General features: G+C 59.2%; 1 protein-coding gene across 1 annotated transcript in view; it reads right to left on the reverse strand.

Moving 5' to 3' along the window:
- Positions 1-13,474, reverse strand: part of SPTBN4 (spectrin beta, non-erythrocytic 4) — a 55,197-nt gene that overhangs the window by 16,753 nt on the left and 24,970 nt on the right. Inside the window, 9 exon segments of the mRNA XM_064402167.1 lie at positions 619-882; positions 2,713-2,805; positions 2,807-2,863; positions 7,076-7,166; positions 8,817-9,019; positions 10,042-10,798; positions 11,320-11,457; positions 11,540-12,410; positions 13,271-13,421. Of these exon segments, the coding sequence (XP_064258237.1) occupies positions 619-882; positions 2,713-2,805; positions 2,807-2,863; positions 7,076-7,166; positions 8,817-9,019; positions 10,042-10,798; positions 11,320-11,457; positions 11,540-12,410; positions 13,271-13,421 (2,625 nt within the window).

Below are 13,474 nucleotides of genomic sequence, written 5' to 3' on the forward strand. Positions count from 1 at the left end.
GCTGTCCCCCATCCTGCTGTCCCCCATCCCGGTGTCCCACATCTCCTGGTGTTTCTCCAACACCTGGTGTCCCCTCAGGGCCTGCTGTCCCCCCATCTCCTGCTGTCCCCCCATCCCGGTGTCCCGCTGTCCCCCGTCCTGGTGTCCCAGTGTCCCCCATCCCGGTGTCCCCCATCCTGCTGTCCCCAGCCCCAATGTCCCCCGTCCTGGTGTCCCCCATCCTGCTGTCCCCTGTCCCGGTGTCCCGGTGTCCCCCATCCCGCTGTGCCCCGTCCCGGTGTCCCTGTCCCAGTGTCCCCCATCCTGCTGTCCCCCGTCTCGGTGTCCTGGTGTCCCCCATCCTGCTGTCCTCCATCCTGCTGCCCCCCATCCCAGTGTCCCCCATCCTGCTGTCCCCCATCCCAGTGTCCCTCATCCCGCTGTCCCCCCATCCTGCTGTCCCCCATCCCGGTGTCCCCAGCCCCAGTGTCCCCCATCCCAGTGTCCCCCATCCCGGTGTCCCCTATCCCCGGTGTCCCCCCATCCCGCTGTCCCCGCCCCGGTGTCCCGGTGTCCCCCATCCCGGTGTCCCCCATCCTGGTGTCCCGGTGTCCCCGTCCCGGTGTCCCCAGTCCCCACCTGCAGCCTCTTGAGCTGGCGGCTGACGCTGCGCAGGTCGCCGCCGCTGCCCACGCTCTCCAGCTGCTCCTCCAGCCGGCCCAGCCGCGCCTCCATGTCGGCGTAGCTCCGCGCCAGGCGCTCGGCGGCCGCGGCCTCGGCCAGGCGCCGGCTCCGCGCCTGGCTCGTGCTCTCCAGCTCCTGCCAGCATCGCCGCAGCTCCTCCAGCTGCCGCCGCACCGCGCCGCTCAGCTCCGGCTTGGCCTGCACCAGCTCCTCGCCCTCCTGGGGCGGGGGGACCCCAAAACTCAGCGTGAGGGGCTGGGCAGATGATGGAGCTGCTCCTCATTTACTGTGGTGGGGTTTGGGGGCAAGGGGGGACCCCAAAATTGAACACAAGGAGTTGGGGAGATGTTTGGGATGCTCCTCACCCTCCTGGGAGGGGTCTGGGGGCAAGGGGGGACCCCAAAACTCAGCGTGAGGGGTGCGGAGATGATGGGGCAGCTCCCCGCCTTCCTGGGGCGGGGGGACCCCAAAACTGAGCGTGAGGGGCTGGGCAGATGATGGAGCTGCTCCTCACCCTCCTGGGAGGGGTCTGGGGGCAAGGGGGGACCCCAAAATTGAACATGAGGAGTGCAGAGATGTTTGGGATACTCCTCACCCTCCTGGGAGGGGTCTGGGGGCAAGGGGGGACCCCAAAACTCATCACAAGGGGTGGGGAGATGTTGGGGCAGCTCCTCTTCCTCTCATTGGGGTTGTGGGGTCAAGGGGGGGTTTGGGGTCAAGGTGGGACCCCAAAACTCGTCACGAGGGGCTGGGGAGATGTTGGGGCAGCTCCTCAGCTGGGGAGGGGTCTGGGGGCAAGGGGGGGACCCCTAAATTGAACATGAGGAGTTGGGGAGATGTTTGGGATGCTCCTCACCCTCCTGGGAGGGGTCTGGGGGCAAGGGGGGACCCCAAAACTCATCACAAGGGGTGGGGAGATGTTGGGGCAGCTCCTCTTCCTCTCATTGGGGTTGTGGGGTCAAGGGGGGACCCCAAAACTCATCATGAGGGGTGGGAAGATGTTGGGGCAGCTCCTCATTTACTGGGGAGGGGTTTGGGGGCAAGGGGGGACCCCAAAACTGAGCATGAGGGGTGGGGAGATGTTAAAGCAGATCCTTATTTACTGGGAGGGGTCTGGGGTCAAGGGGGGACCCCAAAACTGAGCGTGAGGGCTGGGGAGATGATGGAGCTGCTCCTCAGCTGGGGAGGGGTTTGGGGTCAAGGTGGGATCCCAAAATTCATCACGAGGGGTGGGGGACAGGTTGGGGGTGCTCCTCACCTTCCTGGGAGGGGTTTGGGGTCAAGGGGGAGTTTGGAGTTCAAGGGGGGACCCCAAAACTCGTCACGAGGGGCTGGGGAGATGATGGAGCTGCTCCTCACATTCTGGGAGGGGTCTGGGGGCAAGGGGGGACCCCAAAATTCATCATGAGGGGTGGGGAGATGTTGGGGCAGCTCCTCATTTACTGGGGTGGGGTTTGGGGTCAAGGTGGGACCCCAAAACTCATCACAAGGGCTGGGGTGGTGGGGGAGACACAGGGGGGACACTGGGGCGGCTTTGGGGGGGCCACGGGGGGGGACACCACGGGGACAGGGCAGGGGAGGGGGGACAGGGGGGTGACACGGGGGGGGTGGCACAAGCTGGGGGGGGACATGGGGTCACACGGGGTGGGGGGGACACGGGGGGTGACACGGGGGGGGTGACACATGGGGGGGACACGGGGACAGGGGGGGTCACACGGGGGGGGGTGACACACGGGGGACACCTCGGGGGGGGGGGTGACACGGGGGAGGTGACACACGGGGGGGACACGGGGACAGGGGGGGTCACACGGGGGGGGGGTGACACACGGGGGACACCTCGGGGGGGGGGGTGACACGGGGTGGGGGGGGGGAGGGGACACCCTTGGGGGCCAAAATTCGGGTTGGGGGCGGGGGTCGGATTTGGGGGGGGGGGGTGGGGGGCGGGGCGGGGGCTGCAGCACCGCGCGCGCGTGGGGGGAGGGGCGGCGCGCCAGCATCACCCTCCCCCCCCCACCCCCATTCCCACCCCCTCCCCCACCCCCACGGAACCTTCTCGATCCTCTCGAGCCACTCGCGGTTCTGCGCCAGCTCGGCCAGGAAGGCGGGGTGCTGCAGCCAGGGCTTGGGGGGGTCCCGCGGGGGGGGGGTCCCGCGAGGGGTCCCCGGCCATCAGCGCCTTGTCGCGGATCCAGCCATCCAGCTGCGGGGGGAGGGGCGGCTCAGCGCCCCCCCGCCGCGCCACGGCTCTGCCGGGGGGGGGGCAGCCCCCCTGTAACCCCCCCCACCAAAAAAAAACAAAAAAAAAAAATTACCCCCCCCAAAAAAAATCACCAAAAAATTCCCCCTCAAAAAAAAAAATCACCAAAAAATTCCCCCTCCAAAAAAAAAAAAAATCACAAAAAATTTCCCCCTCCAAAAAAAAAAAAAATTACCAAAAATTCCCCTCAAAAAAAAAAAAAAATCACAAAAAATTCCCCCCTCCAAAAAAAAAAAATTACCAAAAAATTTCCCCCCTCCAAAAAAAAAAAATCAGCAAAAAATTCCCCCCTCCAAAAAAAAAATATCCGGAGGGGTGGCCTATTTTTAACTAAAAACCTATTTTTTTTTTCCTTAAAAAAAAAAAAAGAATTCCTCCCGGGGAAAAAAAAAAAAAAAAAAGAAAAGAAAAAAAAAAAGAGAAAAATTACCCCTCTAAAAAAAAAGAAATCCGGAGGGGTTTCTTTATTTTTTTTCTAAAAATAAAAAATTTTAAAAATCCCCTCTCTCTAAAAAAAAAATTCAGGAGGAGATTCCACTCTTTAAAAAAAAAAATTTAAAAATCGGGAAAAGCCCCCCCACTCTTTTTCTAAAAAAAAAAAAAAAAAAAAAAAATTAAATCGGGAGAATCCTCCACTTTTTCCCCTCAAAAAATAAAAAATAAAATCAGGAGGAGCCCCCTCCTCTATTTCCGAAAAAAATAAAAATAAATTCAGGCCCCCCCTGCGCAAAAAAAGCAGGAGGAGCCCCCCCCCCCCGCGTCTTTTTCTGTTTTTTGCCCCAAAATAAGCGGAGGGGAAAGGGGGAGAGGAACTGCGCGGATTTTCCCCCCAAAAAGGGAGAGGAGCCCCCCCAAAAAAATCCCAAAAATAGCGGAGGGGAGCCCCAAAATAATCCCCAAAAAAATTTCCCAAAAATAGCGGAGGAGACCCTCAAAATAAACCCAAAAATAGCGGAGGGGACCCCCCAAAATAAACCCAAAAAATCCCCAAATAGCCGAGCCCCCTCCCCCCTTTTCCAAAATAAAAAAAAAAGCGGAAAGGGCGCCAGGAGCCCCCTCCCCCTCCCCTTTTTTTTTCCCAAAAAAGCGGCGGATTTGGGGTCGGAGGGGTCGGGGGGAGGGGGTGAGGATGAGGAGGGAGGAGGGGGATGGAGGGGAGGGGGATGAAGATGGCGGGGGGGGATGGAGATGGAGGGGGAGGAGGAGGAGGAGGAGGAAGGAGGTGATGGAGGAGGAGGATGAGGATGGAGCAGGAGGATGAGGATGACGGAGAAGGAGGGAGAGGAAGGCTCCGGCGGCGGCGGGAGGAGGCAGAGGAGGGTGAGGAGGATGAGGAGGCTGAGGATGAAGAGGCCGGCGCGGGTGATGCAGCAGATCCCGGGCGGAGCGCGAGCGCCGCACGAGCCCGAGGAGATCCGGCCAAAAATCCCCGCGCGGCCGGGAAGCGGCGGCGAGCCCGGCATGGCCCCGAAACCCGGCCCGGAGCGGCCCAAATCAGCCCAAAACCACCCCAAAATCAGCCTAAAATTCACCCCAAAATCAGCCCAAATTCACCCCAAAATCAGCCCGGCATGGCCCCGAAACCCGGCCCGGAGCAGCCCAAATCAGCCCAAAACCACCCCAAAATTCACCCCAAAAGCAGCCTAAAATTCACCCCAAAATCAGCCCGGCATGGCCCCGAAACCCGGCCCGGAGCGGCCCAAATCAGCCCAAAACCACCCCAAAATTCACCCCAAAATCAGCCCGGCATGGCCCCGAAACCCGGCCCGGAGCGGCCCAAATCAGCCCAAATTCACCCCAAAATTCACCCCAAAAATATCCCAAAATCAGCTCAAAATTCACCCCAAAATCAGCCCCAAAATCCACCCCAAAACCACCCCAAAATCAGCCCAAAAACACCCCAAAATCAGCCTAAAATTCACCCCAAAACCACCCCAAAATCAGCCCAGCATGGCCCCAAACCCCAGCCCGGAGCAGCCCCAAATCAGCCCAAATTCACCCTAAAACCACCCCAAAATCAGCCCAAAATTTACCCCACCACAAAATCCACCTCAAATCCACCCAAAACCACCCCAAAATTCACCCCAAATCCACCCCCTAAATCCACCCTAAATCCATCCCAAATCCCCCCTAAATTCCACCTCAAAATGCCCCCAAAGCCACCCCAAAATGCCCCCAGAATTCACCCCAAAACTACCCAAAATTCACCCCAAATTCACCCCTAAATCCCCAAAAAATCCACCCCAAATTCACCCCCAAATTCACCCCAAATCCATCCCAAAATCCCCCCTAAATTCCACCCCAAATGCCCCCAAAGCCACCCCAAAATGCCCCCAGAATTCACCCCAAAATTACCCCAAATCCATCCCAAAACCACCCCAAAACCACCCCAAATTCACCCCAAGTCCATCCCAAAATCCCCCCTAAATTCCACCCCAAATGCCCCCAAAGCCACCCCAAAATTCACCCCAAAATTACCCAAAATTCACCCCTAAATCCCCCAAAAATCCACCCCAAAATCCCCCAAATTCCCCCCAAACCCAACCCCAAATCCATGGTGGGCATTTTTGGGGTGATTCAATTCCTGGGATGGACCACAGAAGGTCCCACCCCACCACCATGAACCCCCCGAGATGCTGAGGAACATCTTGAGGACCCCCAAAGGTCTTGGGGACCCCCAAAGGTCTTGGGGACCCCCTGCCCCAACTCCGGGGGGGGGTTTGGGGTCCCCCACCCCAAAAGCCAGCAGTGACCTGAGGCGGAGCCCGCCACCATGGAGAACTTTGGGGGGTCTCAGATTTTGGGGGGGGTCTCAGATTTTGGGGGGGGGTCTCAGATTTTGGGGGTCTCAGATTTTGGGGGGTCTCAGATTTTGGGGGTCTCAGATTTTGGGGGTCTCAGATTTTGGGGGGGTCTCAGGTTTTGGGGGGTCTCGGATTTTGGGGGGGGATCTCAGATTTTGGGGGGGGTCTCGGATTTTGAGGGTCTCAGATTTTGGGGGGGGGTCTCATATTTTGGGGAGGGATCTCAGATTTTGGGGGGTCTCAGATTGGGGGGGGTCTCAGATTTTGGGGGGGGTCTCGGAATTTGGGGGGGTCTCAAGTTTTGGGGGTCTCAGATTTTGGGGGTCTCAGATTTTGGGGGGGTCTCAGATTTTGAGGCGGGGTCTCAGATTTTGGGGGGGTCTCAGATTTTGGGGGGTCTCAGATTTTGGGGGGGTCTCGGATTTTGAGGGTCTCAGATTTTGGGGGTCTCGGATTTTGGGGGGTCTCATATTTTGGGGGGGTCTCATATTTTGGGGGGGTCTCAGATTTTGGGGGGGGTCTCAGGTTTTGAGGGGTCTCAGATTTTTGGGGGGGTCTCAGATTTTGGGGGGTCTCAGGTTTTAGGGGGGTTTCGGATTTTGGGGGGGTCTCAGATTTTGGGGGTCTCAGATTTTGGGGGGGTCTCAGATTTTGGGGGGATCTCAGATTTTGGGGGGGGTCTCAGGTTTTGGGGGGGTCTCAGATTTTGGGGGGTCTCATATTTTGGGGGGGGTCTCAGGTTTTGGGGGGGGTCTCAGATTTTGGGGGGTCTCAGATTTTGGGGGGTCTCGGAATTTGGGGGGGTCTCAGATTTTGGGGGGTCTCAGGTTTTGGGGAGTCTCGGATTTTGGGGGGGGTCTCGGAATTTGGGGGGTCTCGGATTTTGGGGAGGGTCTCAGATTTTGGGGGGTCTCGGATTTTGGGGGGTCTCAGATTTTGGGGGGTCTCGGATTTTGGGGGTCTCAGATTTTGGGGGGGGTCTCGGATTTTGGGGGGTCTCATATTTTGGGGGGGTCTCAGATTTTGGGGGGGGTCTCAGGTTTTGAGGGGTCTCAGATTTTTGGGGGGGTCTCAGATTTTGGGGGGTCTCAGGTTTTAGGGGGGTTTCGGATTTTGGGGGGGTCTCAGATTTTGGGGGTCTCAGATTGGGGGGGGTCTCAGATTTTGGGGGGGTCTCAGATTTTGGGGGGGTCTCAGATTTTGGGGGTCTCGGAATTTTGGGGGGTCTCAGATTTTGGGGGGGTCTCGGATTTTGGGGGGGATCTCAGATTTTGGGGGATCTCGGATTTTGGGGGGTCTCAGATTTTGGGGGGTCTCGGATTTTGGGGGGTCTCGGCAGGCCGGCTCTGACCTCTCTGCAGTCCTGGAGGAACCTCTGGAGCTCGAGGTGGTCCTGGAGCCGCCGCGTCCACTCCTGGGCCAGCTGGTGGTTGCGCTGGCTCCTGCGGGGGGGGGGGGGGGGAACCCCCTAATTAACCCTTGATCAACCCCTAATTAACTCTTGATCAACCCCTAATTAACTCTTGATTAACTCTTGATTAACCCCTGAGCCTCCCCTCAGAGGGGAAACTGAGGCACGAGGTCCCATCTGGGATCCACCAGCAAATCCAGCTCCGTCCTCGTTCCGTGGGGTTCTGGGTGGAGTTTTGGGGTTCCTGGATGGAATTTTGGGGTCCTGGGAGGAACTTTGGGTTTCTGGGTGGAGTTTTGGGGGTTCTGGGAGGAGTTTTGGGGTTCTGGGAGGAGCTTTGGGGTTCTCGGAGGAGTTTTGGGGTTCTGGGGGTTCTGGGAGGAGTTTTGGGGGTTCTCTGTGGAGTTTTGGGTTTCTGCGTGGAGTTTTGGGGGTTCTCGGTGGAGATTTGGGGTTCTGTAGGGAGCTTTGGGTTTCTGGGTGGAGTTTTGGGGTCCTGGGTGGAGTTTTGAGGTCCTGGGTAGTGTTTTGGGGGTTCTGCATGGTGTTTTGGGGTCCTGAATGGAATTTTGGAGTTCTGCATGGTGTTTTGGGGGTTCTGGATGGAGCTTTGGGGTCCTGGATGGAATTTTAGGGTTCTGGTTGGAGTTTTGGGGTTCTGGGTGGAATTTTGGGGTCCTGGGTGGGGGTTTGGGTTCCTGGGAGGAATTTTGGGGTTCTGGGTGGAGTTTTGGGGTTCCGGGGGGAGCTTTGGGGTTCTGGGTGGAGTTTTGGGGGTTCTGGGAGGAGTTTTTAGGGTTCTGGGAGGAGCTTTGGAGTTCTGGGAAGAGTTTTGGGGTCCTGGGAGGAGTTTTTAGGGTTCTGGGAGGAGCTTTGGGGTTCTGGGTGGAGTTTTGGGGTCCTGGGTGGAGTTTTGAGGTCCTGGATGGAATTTGGAGGTCCTGGGTGGAGTTTTGGGGTCCTGGGTGGAGTTTTGGGGTCCTGGGAGGAGCTTTGGGGGTCCTGGATGGAATTTTGGGTTCTGGATGGACAGGTCCTGGGTGGAAGTTTGGGATCCTGCGAGGAAATTTGGGTCCTGGATGGAATTTTGATGTCCTGGGTTGAGTTTGGGAGTCCTGGATGGAATTTTTGGGTCCTGGGTGGAATTTGGGTGCTCTGGTTGGAGTTTTGGGTTCCTGGGTGGAGTTTTGGGGTTTCTGGATGGAATTTTTGGGTCCTGGGTGGAATTTTGGGGTCCTGAATGGAGTTTTGGGGTCCTGGGAGGAGCTTTGGGAATCCTGGATAGAATTTTGGGGTCCTGGGTGGTGTTTGGGTTCCTGGGAGGATTTTTGAGGTCCTGGGAGGAGCTTTGGGAGTCCTGGATGGAATTTTGGGGTTCTGGGTGGAGTTTTGTGGTCCTGAGTGGTTTTGATGGGTCCTGAGTGGAATTTTGGGATCCTGTGTGGAGTTTTGAGTTCCTAGGTGGAGTTTTGGGGCTCTGGGTGGAATTTTGGGGTCCTGGGTGGAATTTTGGGGTCCTGGGTGGTGTTTGGGTTCCTGGGAGGATTTTTGAGGTCCTGGGTGGAGTTTTGGGGATCCTGGATGGAATTTTGGGGTCCTGGGTGGTGTTTGGGGTCCTGGGAGCTGCCGGTGGCTCCGGGGTGCTCCCGGTGGGCCGGGGGGCTCCACGGGGGGCACCTACTTGGCCCGCAGCCCCTCCATGGCCTCGGCCACGCGGTCGCTGTGGAGGTTGCGCTGCCGCCGGAGGCTCTCGCCGGCCTGCAGCACCAGCTGGACCTTCTGCAGGTTCAGCTCCAGCGTGGTGGTGAAGTCCTTGTGCTTCTTCAGCGCCTTGGTCACCCCCTCCACCGTGTCCGGCAGCTCGGCGTGGGCCAGCGTGGTCTCCTGGGAGGGTTGGGTGGGGCTGGTGACCTCTGCCCTGCCCTTGGGGTGGTCACCTCAATGCCACTGGAGCTCCACCAGGAGCTGCTCCCACCCAAATCCACCAACCAGGACCTTCCACCACCCAAATCCACCCACCAGGACCTTCCACCACCCAAATCCACCCACCAGGAGCTGCTCCCACCCAAATCCATCCAACCAGGGGCTGCTCCCACCCAAATCCATCAACCAGGACCTTCCACCACCCAAGTCCTTCAACCAGGACCTTCCACCACCCAAATCCACCCACCAGGACCTTCCACCACCCAAATCCACCCACCAGGAGCTGCTCCCACCCCAATCCACCCACCAGGACCTTCCACCACCCAAATCCATCAACCAGGAGTTGCTCCCACCCAAATCCATCACTCAAGACCTTCTACAAACCACTCCAACCACCCAAAATCTTCTTCCACCCATCTCCCTCAACCAGGACCTTCTCCAAACCATCGTCCCCATCATCCATCCACCATCTCCACCACCCAGGACCTTCTAACCATCATCCCCATCACCCATCCATTATCTCCAGCATCCAGAACCTTCTCCCACCCATCATCTCCATCACCCATCCATCATCTTCATCAATCAGGACCTTCTCCAAACCATCATCCCCATCACCTATCCATCACCTCCACCAGCCAGGATCTTCTAACCATCATCTCCATCACCCATCCACCATCTCCACCACCCAGGACCTTCTAACCATTGTCCCCATCACCCATCCATTATCTCCAGCAGCCAGAACCTTCTCCCACCCAACATCCCCATCACCCACCCATCAACTCTATCACCCCAGACCTTCTAACCATCGTCCCCATCACCCATCCACCATCTCCACCAACCAGGACCTTCTCCTAACCATCATCTCCATCACCCATCCATCATCTTCATCAACCAGGACCTTCTAACCACCGTCGCCATCACCTATCCACCATCTCCACCAGCCCAGACCTTCTCCCAGCCCATGCCACCGCCTGGTCCCACACCTGGTTGTAGAGGCTGTTTTGGCACTGCTGCACGTCCCGCAGGAAGAGGTGGAAGACGTGGGACTGCACCAGGACCTCCCTCCTCATCTCCCAGCTCTGCAAGAGCTTCCCCCAGCCCGCGTCCAACTTCTGCAGCCACTGCTGGAGGGACAGGTAGGGCACCTCCATCTCCTCCAGGGCCAGCAGCTCGCTGGCCGCCTGGATCTTGGCGTAGTCCTCCTCGTAGCCGTTGATCTCCTCCTTGAGGGCCACGTGGACGTTCAGCAGCCTCTCGGCCTCGGCCAAGCTGTCGGGGACCTCCTCGGAGCCCACGGCCGCTTGGGTCTTCACCAACCACCCCAAGAAGTTGTCCAGGTCCTGGATGAACTGCTGGAGGCGGCCGGCGATGGTCAAGGTGTCCTCGCAACCTTGGAGGGCCCGCTTGAGGTTGTCCCACTCCTCGCTGATCTCCTCGAAGGGCAGCAGGATCTCCAGGGCGCGGCCGGGGTGGGCGGCGGCCAAGGCCTCGCCCTCCTGCTGGAGCTCCACCAGCCGCGGCTCCAGGACCACCAGGGCGGCCTCCATGGTGGACAAGCGGCGCTGCAGGGCCAGCACCCCGCCCAGGTCGCTGCCACCAGACTGGGTGGCCTCGATGGCTTTTCTCTTCTCCCGCACCTGCGCCTTCATCTCGCTGCACTCCAGGAGGAAGTTCTGGATCTTCAGCACGGAGCTCAGCTGGCTCTTCTTGTTCTCCACCAGCTCCACCACCCGGTTCCAGCTGGGGATGGGGACAGGAGCGCGGTGAGAGCCCCCCCGGGCTGGGACGGGGCCCACCAGGATCAGAAGGATGGGCTGGGAATGGTGGCCTGGAGACCTGGACCCCATGGGGACATCCCACCACTGCAGAACTACAGGTTGGGGGTCTGCAGGCAGCTCCACACAAAGCTGTCCCCACCAAGGAGACCTCAAGAAGGTTGAGACTCATTTCAGGACCCCCAGGATGGGCTTGGACAACTGTCCTGGAGACCTGGACCCCATGGGGACATCTCACTACTGCAGAACCACAGGTTGGGGGTCTGCAGGCAGCCCCACACAAAGTTGTCCCCACCAAGGAGACCTCAAGAAGGTTGAGACTCATTTCAGGACCCCCAGGATGGGTTTGGACCATTCCAGTGGACACCTGGACCCCACGGGGACATCCCACCACCGGAGAACCACAGGTTGGGGGTCTGCAGGCAGCCCCGCCACGGAGACCCCCAGAAGGTCAAGGTCCATCTTGGGTGCCCCCCACGCCCGTACCGGCTGTTGAGGTGGTCCTGGCAGGACCGGACCTCGTCCGAGCTGGGGTGGCCACCATCCACCAGCTGCTGCACCACCTGGTTGACGTCCAGGATGCGCCCCATGACGCTGTTCATCTCCTGGTCCAGGCTCTCGAACCTGAGCAGACGGACACGGGCAGGTCCACCACGGCACGAGGAACCTCAACATCCAGCCTCACCCCAACCCCACCCCACCCCACCTGTGCTGGACCACCTCGACCTCATCCAGCTCCTCGGGCACCTCCATCTTCTCCAGCCACTGCTCCTTCTCGTCCACCCACACCTCGCAGGCGTGGACCTCGCTGAACATGCGGTAGACGGCCAGCGCGTCCTGCAGCCACTGCGTCCTCAGCACGGCCACCTCGGCCACCTCCCCGTAGAGCTGCTCCACCTCCACCACGCGGATCTGGACGTCCACGCCCTGCCGGTGGTCGGGGGCCAGGAGAGCCAGCTGCTTGCGGAGGGCCAGCACGGCGGCGCGGTGCTTCTCCACCTCGTCCACCACGGCGCGGTGCTTGCGCAGCAGGGCCTGGCTGGAGTAGTCGTCGTGGCCGAAGTCGTCGCTGGACACGATGCGGTACATGTCCTGCAGCCAGGCCACCAGGTCGTCCGTCTCGGCGCTGAACTGGAAGAAGTTCAGGGCGTCCTCCAAGCGCTGCTGGTGGAGCCCCGTGATCTCCTCCAGCTTCTTCCAGCGCAAGCAGACTTCTCGCATCTTCTCCTGGATGCCCACGGAGCTGAAGGACTTCTTGGCCAGGATCTTCTCGCCTTTCTTCATGGTCTGGTGCAGCAGCGCCCGGCGGTTGCCCAGCTCGCCCAGCATGGTCTTGTGTTTGTTGGTCAAGGTCATGACGCTGCTGAGGTCGCGGCCGCAGGTCTTGGCGGCCAGGATCTTCTCCTTCTCGCGGATCCAGGCCTCGGCCTCCTCCATCTCCTGGAAGAAGGTCCAGAGCTGGCGGGAGTCCTCCAGCTCCTTCCTCCTCTTGGCCGCCAGCTCCTCCAGCTCCTCCAGGCACGTCTGGACGTGGTTGACGCGGTTGCAGATGATCTGGGGGTCGCAGGGTTGGTAGCCTGGGCCAGGAGAAGGGGCTTAGATGGTGGCAGGGGGTGGCCACGGGGGTGTCCAAGCAAGGACCGGACGTGACACTCTGGGCTCTGGTCATAGGCTGGACTCAAAGATCTCACAGGGGTTTTCCAACCTCAGGTTCTGTGGGGACTCTTGCAGGTGGCCCACCAGGACCTTGGGTTGACCATTCTAGGGTCCACCAAGACAGTGGGTCAACCTTTCCATGGGCCACCTAGATTATGGATTGAACCTCCCATGGTCCAACAAAACCTCGGTTGACCCTTCCGTGTTTTACCTAAACCTTGGTTGACCCTTCCATAAACCTTGAACGGTCCTTCCATAACCCACGAAAACCTTGGCTTGACCCATGGTCCCATGGTCCATCAAGACCATGGCTGACCTTCCCATGGTCCATCAAGACCATGGCTGACCCTTCCATGGTCCATCAAGACCTTGGCTGACCCTCCCATGGTCCATCAAGACCTTGGCTGACCTTCCCATGGTCTATCAAGACCATGGCTGACCTTCCCATGGTCCATCAAGACCATGGCTGACCCTCCCATGGTCCATCAAGACCTTGGCTGACCTTCCCATGGTCTATCAAGACCATGGCTGACCTTCCCATGATCCATCAAGACCTTGGCTGACCTTCCCATGATCCATCAAGACCTTGGCTGCCCCTTCCCATGATCCATCAAGACCTTGGCTGACCCTCCCATGATCCATCAAGACCTTGGCTGACCTTCCCATGGTCTATCAAGACCTTGGCTGACCTTCCCATGGTCCTTCAAGACCTTGGCTGCCCCTTCCCAAGGCCAAACGCCTCCCCCTCCCCTGGTCACCCCCCCCCGGTGGCCCCCGTTACCCTCCAGCTCCGAGAACTTGAGCGCGGCGGCGTTGAGGGCCTGGACGCGCTCGGTCTGGGCCGAGATGTCGGCCTCCAGCAGCCCGTGCTTCTGCAGGAGGTCCTCAACCTCCAGCAGGTGCTTCCCCAAATCCTTGGAGACCAGAAGAACCTGGAGAAGAACCGAACCGCGTCATCCGGCGCCGCCGGGATTTCGCCGCGCCG

This window comes from Passer domesticus, chromosome 35 (assembly GCF_036417665.1).
Source record: "Passer domesticus isolate bPasDom1 chromosome 35, bPasDom1.hap1, whole genome shotgun sequence".
NCBI lineage: Eukaryota > Metazoa > Chordata > Aves > Passeriformes > Passeridae > Passer > Passer domesticus.